The sequence below is a fragment of the Poecilia reticulata genome, chromosome 11 (genome assembly GCF_904066995.2).
Source record: "Poecilia reticulata chromosome 11, P_reticulata-male-v2, whole genome shotgun sequence".
In the NCBI taxonomy this organism is placed as follows: domain Eukaryota; kingdom Metazoa; phylum Chordata; class Actinopteri; order Cyprinodontiformes; family Poeciliidae; genus Poecilia; species Poecilia reticulata.
Window position 1 is genome coordinate 17,783,159 of NC_088840.1, and position 15,408 is coordinate 17,798,566.

Genomic DNA, 15,408 nt, shown 5'->3' on the forward strand with positions numbered 1-15,408 from the left:
TGACTTTGATTGATGCATTTGAAACTATCGTTTTTCCATCCCTGCATCCATCCATTTTATTGACACCCTTGACCCTCAGTGGGGTCAGGAGGTGCTGGTGCCCATCTCCAACTAATGTTCCAGGCGAGAGGCGGGGTCACCCTGGACAGGTCACCAGTCTGTCGCAGGGCAACACAGAGACACACAGGACAAACAACCATGCACACACTCAACACCTAGGGACAATTTGGAGAGGCCGATTAACCTGACAGTCATGTTTTTGGACTGTGGGAGGAAACTGGAGTACCTGGAGAAAACCCACGCATGCACAGGGATAACATGCAAACTCCATGCAGAGAGACCGGGGCCGGGAATCGAACCCAGAACCTTCTTGCTGCAAGGCAACAGCTCTACCAACTGCGCCACTGTGCAGCCCTATTGTTTTTCCAATTAATTATAAAACATGAATTAGGTGCAGCATTTTTTTTACTGATTGTGGATTTTTCTTCAGTCAACACATTTTACAGGGTCAAATATATACACACTCACAGCACCAGTATGCTATGTAATATCCACTCTAGAGTAAATTTCCATTTAAATTAATTGGTTTCCTGATGCAGACTCTGTTTTTATTGACCACTCTTAATTAGTCTGAGGTTCTAGAAGCTCAATGTTGGGATGTTTATCCATTAAAAACATGTTCTGGTGTGCGTTTTTTATATCATTGTCCTACCAACATCCCATTGTTTCCAACTTCAAATCATTTGACTAAAACTCTCCACCTCAGATGAAAGAAAACATGTCCAGAATTTTGAGTTATTAAAATGTGGTTTTTAAACTTCACAGTCATGTCAAACAGATGGAAATTCATTTTTAATGTTTGCACTCCTAAAACTATCTTTTTTAAGAAATGAAAAAGTTACTGCAGCTGGGGTTTTCTTCTAAAAAATTCCAAGAGTTTATAATTTCATAAACACCATGCAGCTTGATCAATGATGGAGTCGATTCTTCACGATTTTAACTTGCAGAATCTTCACAAAGAAAAATCTAAATCACACCTTTTCAAGAACAAAATGGCTGCTCACCAAACTTGTTAGCAACTGTAGTGGTGGAAATAATTTTGTTAGTTTATAGATCATTACTGCAGCACAATATTAAATGTGTCATTAAGATTTATGTTTTCAGAAATGACCAGAAAAGTTTCAGTGCTCTTGTCAGACGTCCTTGAACACATCTCCATCTGAACGTCTGCAATGCGTTATCCACGTTGCAACAATTAATATTTTGCATACATAGGAAGGATTTCCTCTGAATGAGGCAGTCCAGGCATGTTTACTGCTACATGGCAAGTTATTTTAACCATTTCATTGAAACTCCACTCTCTACTTTATAATCTGTGCCTTTCTGCACAGAGGTGGCAGCCTCATGCTGAGGGTCTGTTTTTGCTGACAGGTTCTGGTGCACCATATAATGAGGGTGGAGTAATAATCCCCAAAAGTAAGCAGCTTCAATGATTTCTAACCAATTAGGGTGGTCATAAGTCCAGCCAGAATAATACCAGCAACTTTTTTAATGGCTACAAAAGGAAAAATGTTTGTAAATGTGGATCATTTTGACGCTCTGTATTCACAGTCAAAGTTATGTATCCAATTTCTGTTTTTAAGTAAAAAAAAAAAGAAATGACAGCAATCATGGCAAAGACGAGTGTGTGGTTAAGTTTTTAAATATTTCATTTTGTGGTTGAAAGTTATAAAATCTGATACATGCAGACGTTTATTTGCTACTGATTGTCTTTAGGAACAGGCAACACAGTGTAAAAATACAGGCTCAGGATATCGGCCCCAAACTGTCACAGTCAAAACCGTAAAAAAAAGAAAGAAAAAAAGTTCATTTTAAACACAAAGACATGCAGGAAGCTGCAACTGAAGGATATAAGTTATCATGCAAGAAAATGTTCATACGTAAAACATACAGGTCTCTTTTTGGTTGAGAAGTAAAACTGACCCAAATATGTTGCAGTAATGTGCTCTCACTGCAATTATAACAAACATACAGGACAGTCAAACTTTTTAAAAACATGCTGTTAATCTTTAGAAACCAACACAGATAAAAGACGACATTTCTGAAGTAATTATAATCGCAGGAGAGTGATAAAATAATAAAAGTCAGGTTTTTCACAGGTGAGATTTCTTTAATCTCTCGTCCTTCTCTTAAATTTTTTTATTTTTGGTCGTCTCAAGATGGAAGGCCGTCCTCCTCGTCGGAGCTCAACGCGGATGATGTCAGAGCCGTGCGATGAGTCTGCTGCGACTTTCGCCTTAGAGAAGAAAAGCAACGGAAACATCAATCAGCACTCGGCAGTCGTGTTTAAAAGCTTTGCGATGTGGCCGAGACTTACTTCAGGTCGTTCTCCAGCGCTGCGACTTTGGCCTGGAGAGCCTCCTGGAGCTCCTGCTGCTCCTCCAGTTCTCTGAGGACTTTACGGCGGACTCCCTCCAAGCGCTCCACCTCTCCCTCGCTCTCGTCCATCTGACGCTTCAGGGCCTTAACACGGAGGGTCAGCTGGGACGGGACAGAGGAAGAGGAAGGGGGTTAGAGGGGAACAGAGGAGGTTAAAGGTGAAGACGTGGGCGGTAGGGAAGACATGAATGACAGGTAGGCTGCTGATGATGTGGCAGAAATATGGAAGAACACCACAGGTCAGGGGTCATTCTAGTGACTGAGGGAGGTTGGGGTTGGGTAAGGAGGAGAGCACATACAATTAGTCTTTAAAAAGTAAAGAAACTATGGTTTATTATATTTCGTTTCAACTCTATTAATAAGAGTTGATGCTTCTTGGAGTCTTAGGAATATTTTGGGACTTTGGATCCTTTATCCCCACCATTCTGGGATCTGACCCTAAAAAATACTTAAACCTAATAAGAACAATTAAAGTTGCCCATTTAAATAAATAAAAAGATCCGCAGCAGATGAATAATATTTGACGTTCATGTTTTGAACAATAAATGGTTTAATAGGTTAAAATGTGTTCCATTCGATTAACGATCTCCTTTAGATCTTTTGTCAATGTTGTAGTTTGGCCGCCATCCAACAGAGGGCGCTGCTGGCCATCCTTATCCGGATAGCCAGTTGATACACGAGTAAAGATGGCGGAGGGAACGAAGAACGGGGAAAGAAAAACGGCAGAGCCCAGATAAAGGATGCAAATGTCCCTTTATTTAATTCTGTTTTGAAATATAAAACAGAATTTAGATATTAAAATCCACTTTTATTTTATTAAAAATAATTACAAAAAAATAATAATAAGAAAAAAAAAGACTGATTTGCTACGAAGGCGACGTTGTGATGACTAAAAAGCGGAGGACACGACGCAGAAAAATTGTAACACGATGGAAAAAGAGATGATGCCAAAAAGCAAGGACAAATGTGACAGTTAGATTTTTTTTAATCACTTTTAAAACACGGTTTTAGATATACAAGCATTCAAGGTAGCACAGGAAAGCAACTCAATATTGAAATGAAATAGTTAGACTTAATGTAATTTGCATTCAAACCAGAGTATTTACCTGATCCCTCTGCTCGATATGCTGGCTTCTCTCCTGGTCCAATGTGGCGTTCAGCTCCTTCAGTTTTCTCTCTGCTCGTCTCTGGGACGCCTGGATGCTCGTCTTCTCCCTATAAGTAGGGAATTGATTGGAAAATTGGAAATGGACCATAAATATGACTGTCTAAGGGATTTGTTCAGTAATTTATTGGTGCATTACATTGATGTCAGACAGCAGGTGTGGGACTCCATGAGGAGCCCATCAGCTAAAAGAAACCCAAAACTATTTAAGAGATTTGAACTAATCACAAAAAGTATATTGGGTTTTCTGATAGGGTATTCTTTATTGAAGAGCAAACTTTTTTGATCAGAATATTTCTTTGGACAGCTGTTTGTAGTTTCTCTGTTAGTAGCACTACTGAAAATGACTTAATTTTTAACATAACTTAAAAATAAATATTTCTCTACTTCAATATTTCAGATCATAAAACAAATGTTGAGATAAGCTGAGTGAATACAAAAGCCATTTTTGTTTCAAAAACAAGTGAAAATGTCATTTTCAGCTGCATTTCTGAATCCATGCAGCATAAAATCAGAGAGAAAGAAAAACCCGTAACTTTTTAAAATCCCCATTTTTGGTGCATTGGCGAAGACTTGGTAATCAAAGATCTTTAAAAACAATGATGTAGGAGCTTAGGAATTACAACAGTGGAGATATTTTCATTTGTCTTCAAAGACAAGATTTTAAACTTTTTTAATCTTTAAACTAAGCTCAAGAAGCTATGACTGACAGAAAATGCTGAAAAAAAAATCCTCTGTTTTTACTGTAAACTTTATCGCCCTCTACTGGACGGCATTATCCTTACAGACCATTAAATATTTATCTAATTCAGACATGCATGCATATAAAATGATTACAACCTAAACGCAGAAATGAAGAATGAATTTAGATGATAAAATCCCCTTTTTATTATAACTAATTTTCTGCACTCTTCATACATTCAACCATTTAACTGCTTATTCATCCAGTCACTTCTTAATTTTCACTTTTGTCTTTAATATGTCTATTCCATTAGTTTCCCTTAATTGTATATTGCATTTTTTTCCTACCAACTTACTCTACTTATGAGTGGCGTCAAAGTTTCAGCAAATCCATTCTGATTGTGTTTCAGCACAAAAAAAAAACTATTTCCAAGAGCTGACATAAAGTTGTGCAGACTGAATGAAGTCAGCTGACGTTTGAAGATGAGAAGTATTATTTTGTCACATACCGTTCTTCACTGCGGAGTCTCTCCTCCAGCTCCTGGATCTTATTCTCTAGCAGCGTGATTCCAGCTGTGGGTCGGCTCTGACCCTCCATGTCAGCCAGGCGGGACTTGAGCTCCTTTACCTGTGAGAAAGAGAAGAAGAAGAAGAAGAAGATCAATAAGCAGACCTCTTTGAAGAAGCTGCTTTGGGGACCTGGGCGTACCTGTCTTTCCAGGGCGCTTTTGTCCATCTCCAGGTCATGTCGCTCTGAGCGCTCCTGCATCAGCTCTGAGCGAAGCTGGTCCACCTTAGTGGAGGGAAACGGAGACAACCAGCAGCTGGTGTTAGTGGACGGTTCAGGCCTTTACGCCTCCTGGTTATTTGTGTATTCAAATGTTGTGCTGCACCTGATCTCTGCTCCTGGTTATGCGATCGTTCAGCAGCTCCACGCCGCTCTTCTCCTCATCCAGCTCGATCTCCAGCGCCTTGATTTTATCCTGTGAACAACTTCACACTTCAGGGACAGACTATGCTTCATCCCACACCAGAGGTGGGGACTCGAGACACATGACTTGGACTGGAGTCTTTAATATTAAGACTTTACACCCGACTTTCACTTTTACACCAATGACTTGGGACTTGAATTGGACTTGAATCTGTTTACTTGAAAAGACTTGATATTTTACCCAAACTCTAAAGCTTAAAACAAATATTATTTTTAAAGTGGGCCCCGTTAATTAATTTCACTCATTCCATATTAACAGAGTCCATCCCTCTGTTTTTCTGCACTCCGTACGTATGTGTGCATAAGCTGCAGCACAATAAATCAAGTTAACAAGATTTAAAAACAAAACAAAAACAAAGACAAACACTCAGAGCAGATGAGCTCCCGTGAGTAATTTCTTCTGGGTCCATGAATTACGACATATCCACCTTAAAACCCAGTGCAACATGCAAAACCTGCAAGAAGAGGATCTCAGATGGAGATGCAACAGCTTCCAACTTTGTTCCACATTTTAAGTTGCACAAAAGAACGGTAAGCGGTACTTTTCTTTTGCTATGAGATAGCGGACATTAGCTGACTTCGTGTTATTAGCAAGTGTACTTGCAAGGGTACTAACAAATAATTGCAACATTGTAAAAAAGAAAAAGAGTCAAAAGGACTTGAAATTCCAAGTTTCAGACTTGGGATTTGACTTGACTTGACTCAGGACTTGAGGACAAAGACTTGAGACTTGCAAAACCCTGACTTGGTCCCACCTCTGTCTCACACACCCTATTATTTTAGAGGTGAACACCAGTTGTCCCACAATCCTGATTTACTCCCATCTAACTTTAGACTCCACCTGTCACAACCTTTGACCGCAGCGGTCTCACCTCCAGGCCCCGGATCTCCCGGCCTCGGTCCGAGTGGGAGCTCTTCTCGGATTCCAGCTCATTCTCCAAGTGTTTCAGCCGGTTGTTCAGGAGATCTCTCTCCAGCTGAGCGCTGTCTCTCTCCTCGCTGCAGGCCAGCAGCTCCTTCTTAAGACGAGAAACCTGGAAAAGCGAAACAAGATCTTGTCATTTGTGAAATCTTGCAGGATTCTTATATTCTACGTTCTAAGAAAAACTCTGTCTTCCTTTTATTTGGATTCCTATTAGTTGCAGTTCCCTGGGGTCCACACATTCAACATAATTATAGGCAAACCACATAAATTCAAAATAAAAATAACTACAAAATAGAAGTGAAAGACATTCTGCAAAAGGACATTCACTTCAGAAGAATATATGCACAGTGTGTGTTTTTTTTTTTGTAATTTCTGCTGAAACATGTTCCTGACCTCTTCCTGCTGGGCCTTCAGGTTATTCTGAGCCCTTTGAAGCTCAGCCAGCCGGTCTTTGCTGTTTCGCTGAGCCTCCAGCAGGTCTTTCCTCGATCGCTCCCTGAATTCATCCAGCTGCGTCTGCAGGGTGGCCACCGACTGACGAGAATCTCCCATCATCAACTCCATCTGAGAGCAGGAGGAGAAATTAAGGCACTGATGGCTAAAAACACTTAGAGGTGACATATTATGCTTCTTTGAACAGGTTAGGATAGGTGCTCATTAAATTTTTTTTTGCACAAAATCGTTCTTAGATAATGAGATTTTAGTCTCATCAGTTCTGCGTATTTAGATCTCCTTTCAGAATGAGATGTTTTGGGTCCTCTTGTCACTTCAAAATCCAAATAATGCCTCCCTACTCAACGTTTACTCTCACAACGTGAAAATGGCTGCAAACAGATGCGCAATTATACAAGTGTACATCTTTGAAAAGCAGAAGTGGAACCTCCTGTACAACCAGCAAGAATTCTGCAAGTGGTTTCTGGATGGTAAATCAGCAACAAAACACTTGTCTTTTCCAGTAGCCATTGTACAGGTAAAACTAGCTGAGCAAACATGCTGGAGCTCCACTTAGGTCCTCATGGTAATGGCACAGTACCCGTCGATTCTGACTTAACAATGGGGAGGTTTTTGAAATGGTTAATTTTCCAGACACCAAAACAAACTTTAACTTATTGCCAAAAATTAACGCTTGGATTGTTTTTAGAAGAAGTAGAAACTCAAATGGGTTTCCAAATGGAAGATTAAAATTGAGCAAAATGTGAATTTTTCAGTCCCTTTTAACCAACACACGCTGACCTCCTTGTTAATCTTCTCAAGAGATCGGTCCAGCAGCCGTTTCTGCTCCTCCAGGTCGCTTTTGCCCCGTCGCAGCGCCTCCCTCTCCAGGTCTCGTTCCTCCAGCCGCCGGGTGAGGTCGTCCCGCTCTTTGCTCAGCCGGGTGGCGCCTCTCTTGGCCTCCTCCAGCTGAGACTTCAGGGAGCGGTTCTCGTCTTCCAGGGCTTCCAGCTCCTCCTCAGCATCCGAGCTGCGCGGCACGCTGGACTGAAGCCTTGATTGCTAGGCAAGAAAACAAAACACTTGAGGCAGATGGATTTACAGATGGTGTTTTAGGAACTAAAACAAGTATTTATCACACTTTTTAAAAAAATGTGCACGCTCTAAAGTTACAGCTAAATCAATAGCTGCGTTTGTAATCACGGCAATTTTTTAAAAATTCATATTTTTCAATAAAAAGTTTTTGCGCTAGGATGATGAGCTAAGATATAATGGTTTAAAACTGAATGGAAACACTTTTTTTGCATAACACAAGTCATGCGATCAACAACTGGATGTTACTACTGGAGGAAAAGACGAAGATGACAACAGGAAGTAGTAAGAGGATGACGGCGCGGCAGGTTTTTCTTATTTCATGGAAACACTGCAATTGCAAAATAGTTTTTTTTTTTACATTAGTGGAATATCAGCAAAGTTTTCTACACATTTGTAATGTGTAGCTACTTAAGTTAGTCACACCCCTTTCTCGCAAAAACACTAATGTATTGTTTTTTTGTGGTAGACCAACAAAAAGTGCAAAGTGGAAGGAAACTGATTCAGATGATACCAAAATGTAACTTTCCATTCAAGCTGCTACATGCAGTTCCAAACTAACACTGCATCAATCTGAACTCACTATTTTTACCGAGAAACATGGCAGAGGGAGCATCATGCTGTGGTAATGCACAATCCAGAAAGAAAACCTATAACACACTGAAAAAGACTCGAGACTGGAATGAAGGTTCACCTTCCAGGTGGAAAAAAAAAAATCAGCCAGAGATTTGATTAAATTGTTTAGATGAAGGCATCTGTAGGTATTGGAATGGACCAGTCAAAGCCCAGACCCAAATCAAATTTAGAATATGTGGCTATTCTTGAAAATGTCTGTTTCAAAATGGCCTCCATTCAGTCTATTTTGCAAAGAGGAATTAGTAAAAAAAACAACCTTTGGTCTCTTGATGTGCTGAGTTGTGGCAGCCATGAATCATTTTCCTTCCACTTTACAAAAACAAGCTGCTTTGTGTTGATTGATCACGTAAAATCACAATGAAATAAACCAAACATTTTGGTTGTAATATTGAAAAACACCAAGGGGACTGAACAGTTCTGCAAGGCTCCCTATATTCCAAGTCGTTTCTCACTTTAAAATGAGAAATTTGGAGAATTTTGCTCGGCAAAAATAACAGGATTAAGGCGTGCTGAACAAATGCAACGTGATGCTTTTGCAGTAAACACGGACAATAACACGCATCTTATGCAAATTCCTCTCAGAAGGATTATTTTCTCAGCTCAGTTTTCTCTGGATAGGATCTACTTCACTTTTCTGGGATGAAAATAGAGCCCATGTAGGAGGACGTCCTTTTGTTTCCTGAAGTATTTGTGTTTACATAATTCTGCATGCATGTCGTCTTGTTTCTTGGTTGTGAAGTACCATGCGGGCCAGCCTGTCTTTGAGGCGAGTGTTTTCCTGCTGCAGCTCCTGGTTGGTGCCGCCGTCCACCACAGTCTTCCCTGCTGATGCAATAGATGACTGCAGGAAAGGGTGAGAAACAAGTGGTAAAGAAAATAAGTCAAATGGCTTCTTGTGCATGTTTTCTGTATTTTTTGCCACTTCTTTCTTTTCTGTTTTGCACAGTAGACGAGAAAAATTATGTTTTTTTTTGTCATCCTCAAAACGGTGTCATCAAGCTCATTTCTTCAGATGATGTTTCACCTCCTTCGCCGTCTCGAGGGCCTTTTCCAGCTCGGCCTTGTCTTTCAGAAATTGCTCCTTCAGCTTGCTAATCTCCGACAGAAGCTCGGCCTCCTTCTCTCTGCTCGCCTTCTTCAGGGCTTCGAGTGCCCCGGCTTTCTCCTCCACCTCGCCCCTTTGTCTTTCCAGATCGGCGCGGGTACGCTTCAGATCGTCATGGCAACGCCGGAGCTCCTTAGGATAAGTAATCAGAGACAATGCGTTTGAGTCAAGAGGAAGATGCCAAGGCGCATAGCAATGAGTTTTATGTGAGAGATTTGAAGAGAAAAGCTACAATTATTGTTGAGCTGATGGGAGATTTGAAAACTACTTTAAAAACAACAAAAGTTCACCCACACATCATGTAGCTCCATGATTGCGGTCTGAATTACCTCTTTTAAAGCGTTTGCATCGTCAGACGCAGGCTTTTCGTTCTGAAGATCCTTCAGGGAGCCCTCAACTTTTTCCTTCTCCAAACGAGACTTTTTGAGTCTGTGGACAAAAAGCGACGCGTTATTTTTTTTACAACTTACATCCCATGATGCTGTTTAAACAAACAGAATTTACTTCTATTAATCAGCCAAAACATTAAACCACTGAAATGTGAACCAAACCTGGCAGCAGGAAACGATAAGATTCAACTTTAGATATGAATTTAGAATTTTTTTTAATGTCTCATGATGATGTGGCTGAAAAACTTTTCACAATATAAGCTTTTCACATCAGTTGGTATCAATAGCTATTGATTAGCTTTTTGTTTTAAACATCTTAAATATTACAAAACCAAACTGAACCTGTTTTATACACAGATTTCGCTCCATTTCGTTTTAAAAAAAATATTTTTAAGCAGTTATGAGGCACAGTGGTGAAACCTCAAACTGCTGCTGTGTCAGTTACTCAACGGGTTGTTGCCAGGCAACAACAGTTGGCGGGGAACTTGAAACTGTTGTTGCTAGGTAACCAAAGAGTGAGCGAGTCAGTTGATTCCACCAACCTTGCTAAGCTAGCCGTGAAAGGTTGAGCGGCTGAAGTCTTTCCTCTGCCTACATCTCCCAGAATGCCATGTGGTTCTGGACCGTTTCAGTGAATATTCAATTTATTTATTATTGATTTATTGTCCATCTCTAGTCAAATTCTGGTATCCACCTCCCACTCAAAGATTGTGGTGACTCGTCAATGTTCCGAAAAAAACTAACATTTTACCGGATGTATTACAGGATGTATTTTTAAAAGACAATCTGCTGTAAACATATTTGTTTCCACCAATAAAAGAAACACGGAGAACAAACCAACATGAATGTCACATGTGGGACTCAACAGATGAATGTTCAATATTTTAATGTTGTGGCTGATTGAAATAAAATCAAACCTTAAACCAACGTCAGAGGAACCACATCCAATGTTTAATCTCACATTATTTTATCATGAACTAAGATGCATCACACATTTACTTTAAATCAATGAAATATTAGAAAGAATGGATTCAAATAAAATATGATTGATCATGTGTAAAAATAATTTATAAACATGATTGAAAGCAGAATTCTTTCTAAAACACGATGATTGGGTTTTTCTACTGTTAGTAACGGTTCACTGATCTAATAATCAATACGGACACAGCGCTCTTCACACTTACCATCAACCCTAGTAAAGATGCTTAAAAAGCCCCAAAATAAAAGTTTCCCACAGTAAAAGTTTTAGGTAAAGTCCAAACTTTATCTAAAATTAAGTGGAAGGAAGAAATGTAAAAAAAAAAAAAAGTGCAATATTAATTAATTTTGACTAAAACATTTTTTAAATTTGTCATTTACTTTCTTAAAGTGGATCAGTGTCAACAAAAAGCTAAATATGGGGGGTTAATATGCAGAGGCCCATTTCTTTCAGCCACTCTTCAACAGGGGGAAGACAAGCGAGCATTTCAGGAATGACATGAACTGATCGTAATGAACTCAAGCAGTTCCTTTGGGTCAGATTGAACTTTTCAGCATCGGTATAGCAACGTATCCGTGACGATATGGGCCGGTTTCTCCCCAAAAGGCACCTTTTTTTTGAGTGGAAGGTAAATTAAAACTATTTGACGTATCAGACCAGTTCAGACAGAAATGAGAAATGAGTCATGACTAAATCTTTCAGGGAAATAATGACCCACAAATCAACTCACAAATGGGTCAGCAGACACAAAAACAACCTTCCTCCACGGCCACGTCAGTTTCTAGATCTAATTCCAATAGAAGACACTCGGGGCTGTGATGAAAAGATGACTTTCGTTCTGGTTTTTATGCAAAAGTGGTGCTGATTCATGCAGAACCAGTGAGTTTGTTATAAAAACAAAGAAGTATTTATTGATGTTTTCCACTTACTGGACGTGAAAGCTTGTATTTTAATTTTTTTCCCCCCCAGTTTGGGATCTAGCACCAATAACACCACTTTAAAGCTTTTTACAAATTTTTACCCAGGTGTACCAAGTGTGGAGGGTGATTATAATCCGATGGGATTATCAGGGGGTAAATCACAGGTTCTGATCAAAAACGAGCTAAATCTACTCAAACCAGACAGATTTTCTCTCTCACGTTCGGCTGCAGGGCTGTCCTCGGTTCCTGCCAAATTAAAAATTAAATCAGAGAGCTCAAACATGGCAAAAAAACTATTGATAATAATGATTTTAAAAGGCTTGGACGACTTAAAAAAAACATGTTTTTTGCCAGAATCTGAATTTAAAATCTGGTAGTTGTTTTAATCATTTTGTAGAAATGTTCCAAGACCACAAGCGATGATTTCTGTCGGAACATCTTTACAAAACGTCCGAAAACAAAGTAAGAATCGGTCTCTTGGGCTCAGATGTTAAATATCCGTTTCCTGCCGTCATTGATCAGGATCTTATTTTGCTTCGGAGACACTGACTCCTCTCTGGTGCTGTGCAGTTTCTGCGTGGCGGCCTCCAGCTCCGTCCTCCACTGCTCCCCCTGCTCCCTGCTGCTCTCCAGCTCCTCCTCCAGCGTCAACAGGGAGGCGTTCACCTTCTCGCGCTCCTCCTCGATCTTCTCCTGCGACTGATCGCATAAAAAAAAACAACATGCGCAGAAAAATCATGTCAGACTAATTGGAGGCAGTTTTTACTGGGACGCGTCGAGTTGAAGCTTTATTAGTACGCTCTACAAGAGGACTAACAAATAATAAATAAAATGTGTTGTGCTGTCATCGTAAACAGGAATCCGACTACTTTTATCCTGCTACTGCCAAGTAAATCAGCTCATCAAAAAACAAAAACCTCTTGCAGTCAGGCTCCAGCTTTTTCATCCTGCTCTCTTGTTGCTTTTTTTTTTTTTGACATGTTACTTTTTTCAAGGATCTCAATTTTAATCTATTCCTGCACATTTTCTTCAAGTTCCCTCCGTACCCCAAACTGCAGTTCTCCAAAAATACCTCACCGACGGAAACAGACAGTTTTCAAAGAGAAAGTTTTCCATCTCAATCAGAACTTGCAAAGTTTTCTTCCCTCTCTCTCTCTCACTGCAGTCTGACCTCAAGAGACCCACATATCCTCGGTTTGAATGCTGAGAGCGAACTGATGCATTAAACAGAATGACAAGGAAAAAGCCTGGATGCAGATGCAGCATCAAAGCCAGAGCTAACGTTCCCTTAATAAGTCATTAAACGCCTGACAGGTGAAACCTGACGGTTGTCCCTCACCGCTGCACCTGTGCACAAAGACGATCTGACGCTATTTTACACTGACGCTGTGATTATAACGGATCAGAAATCTGTGAATTATTAATTGCGATTGTGGCGCCGAAGTTCTTCAGACACAATTTACTATTTTTAAGCACAAAATAGGAGCAGAAATCTTCCCACCATGCGCTAATGAATGCTAGATGCTTTTTATAGTTTTGTGTTTCGCTAACAGCCTAAAAAAAAAAAAAAAGATCAGACACTTACCCAGAAATGCTAAAAAAATTACAGCGAAGAACACAATCAATGAAACTGTGAATAAATACAGTTAGACTGTAATTTAGGATGATGGTATCATCTTAATACTTATGCTCCTTGTACTAAATTAAAATCCAACATCCTCTTTCTAAAATCTAATTTTATTTGTAAAGCACATTTCAGCAACAAGGCAGTTCAAAGTGCTTTAGATCATAAAAACACAAAGTCATAGAACAAACAGCCAACAATTTACATTTTGTTACCCATCAGAATGTTGATTAATGTTTCAACTCTAAACAGGTGAATGCTGCTTCTCCGTATTTGGTTCTGCACACCAGGCTGTCACAGATTTTTGTAGGCTTTGCCATGCAGAGACGTCATGTACACAGATTTGGGGTTTCAGATCAAATCCTCCAGTGTTACGGTTCCCCGCTCCAATAAACCTGGATCAAATGAATGGTTAGAGACCATGCCGAAGATGCAGCCTTTGGATTCAGGTGTGTCCAAGAGTCACAGAACTGTGGCACTCGAGGTTACAGAACCCTGCACTATGATGTTACTGCTCGTCTGATTGGTTTTGTTATGCAAAGTCCCCACACTGGCTCCATGTAGCTTTAAAATACTGTTATTAGTTTATAAGTCACTGAACGGCTTAGCACCACAATACATTAAAGATCAACCTTCCAGAACCTCTTCTGGTTCTGGTGCTGGTTTGCTCTGCAAAACAGAGAACCAGAGCCAAACATGGAGAAGCAGCATTCAGCTCCTATGCACCACAAATCTGGAACATGCTTCCAGAAAACTGCAAAACAGCCGAAATACTGAGTGCCTTTAGGTCTAGAATAAACGGCCACCTATTTAGAGTTTCCTTTGAAACTTAATCAATGAAAAATTTAATGGTGGCACTTGACTACACGCTTCGATTGTTTACATTTTATTTTTGTGTTTTCATGATGTAAAGCATTTTGAGCTGCCTTGTTGCTGAAATGATTAATTGAACACCGTCTTTTAGGATTTTCAACATCCTGTAATTCGTCCCGACAGTCACCTGTGTGAACTCCTCCATGGTTTTCCGGAGGTTCTTCATGTCCTGGCTGAACTGCTCCCTCAGCGTCTCCATCTCTTTGTCGTGGCACTCCACCTCCTCCTTCAGCGCCCCCTTCAGCGCCGTCAGCTCTCGCTCCCGCTGGTGGAGCACCTCCTCCTGCCGCTGGTACAACACGGTGGCTTCGGCCAACTGGGCCTGCAGGTCCGTCACGTCCTGCAGAGAGAGAGGCTGCAGGTCAGCCTGTTGGACGGAAGCGCTGCTTTGCGTTAGCCGGTGTTGTTGCGGAGCATGCGTACCGACTGGAATGAGTCAGACTGGGGCAGGTCCTCCGAAACCCGCCTCAGCTCTTCCTGAAGATGAGCCAGCTGATCTTCCTGAAGGCGCAGACGGGACTCTGCCACCTCTCTGGCCATTCGCTCTGCAGCAAGTCTAAACACAAACGGCCTTTTAGTTTGACCCACTCTGTGAGAGAAAATACTCTAAAAGCAACACAGCAGCAGCAAATATCAACCATTTTCCGGTGATTTGACCTGTTCTTATGCAGTTTTATGAGCTTTATTGGGATTTCAGACAGAATAGCAAAAGCGTAATGACAGATTATCGACTTTCTACGGTGTTTTGGAAAGAATTGGTAATTCATCAATCTGTTCAAATTTTGTCACGTTACAACCTGTTACGTCCACCAAGGGCACAGCATATTTGAGGACACGAGACGAAAAGATGAGGGTTCAACAAATTTTATTCTTAAATTCTCTTCACTTTGGTTTTCTTAGTTCAGCTTCTTCTGATTTTCTGCGAAGAAAATAGCGTTAAAGGCCCTCAGATCCCGAGTCCCAAAAAAGAAAAACAAAACCCCAAAAGTATTAACAGAAAGTTGGACCTGGTGAGTCGATCAAACAGAACAAAACAGTACAGCAGGCGGACAACCCTATACAGGGCCGTCGAAGCCCCTACTGGTACCGGACTAAAGCAAAAAGATCCTAATACAAAAGAAAGATCGAAAACAGGACAACCGGTCCCACCAGGCCAA

General features: G+C 40.5%; 1 protein-coding gene across 4 annotated transcripts in view; it reads right to left on the reverse strand.

Annotated features, from left to right (window-relative positions):
• Window positions 1-1,686: 1,686 nt before the first annotated feature.
• Window positions 1,687-15,408, reverse strand: part of cgnb (cingulin b) — a 29,008-nt gene continuing 15,286 nt past the window's right edge. For 3 of the 4 annotated variants that reach the window (XM_008422515.3, XM_008422514.3, XM_017307653.2), the window contains exons 6-20: window positions 14,675-14,807; window positions 14,379-14,591; window positions 12,305-12,453; window positions 9,796-9,895; window positions 9,386-9,598; window positions 9,104-9,202; window positions 7,435-7,695; window positions 6,595-6,765; window positions 6,149-6,310; window positions 5,179-5,268; window positions 4,995-5,078; window positions 4,795-4,913; window positions 3,546-3,654; window positions 2,378-2,541; window positions 1,687-2,296 (exon numbers count right to left, since the gene is read on the reverse strand). In XM_008422515.3, coding sequence (XP_008420737.2) covers window positions 2,215-2,296; window positions 2,378-2,541; window positions 3,546-3,654; window positions 4,795-4,913; window positions 4,995-5,078; window positions 5,179-5,268; window positions 6,149-6,310; window positions 6,595-6,765; window positions 7,435-7,695; window positions 9,104-9,202; window positions 9,386-9,598; window positions 9,796-9,895; window positions 12,305-12,453; window positions 14,379-14,591; window positions 14,675-14,807 — 2,149 coding nt within the window. In that variant the 3' untranslated portion in view covers window positions 1,687-2,214. The other variant, XM_008422516.3, reaches the window with a different exon arrangement.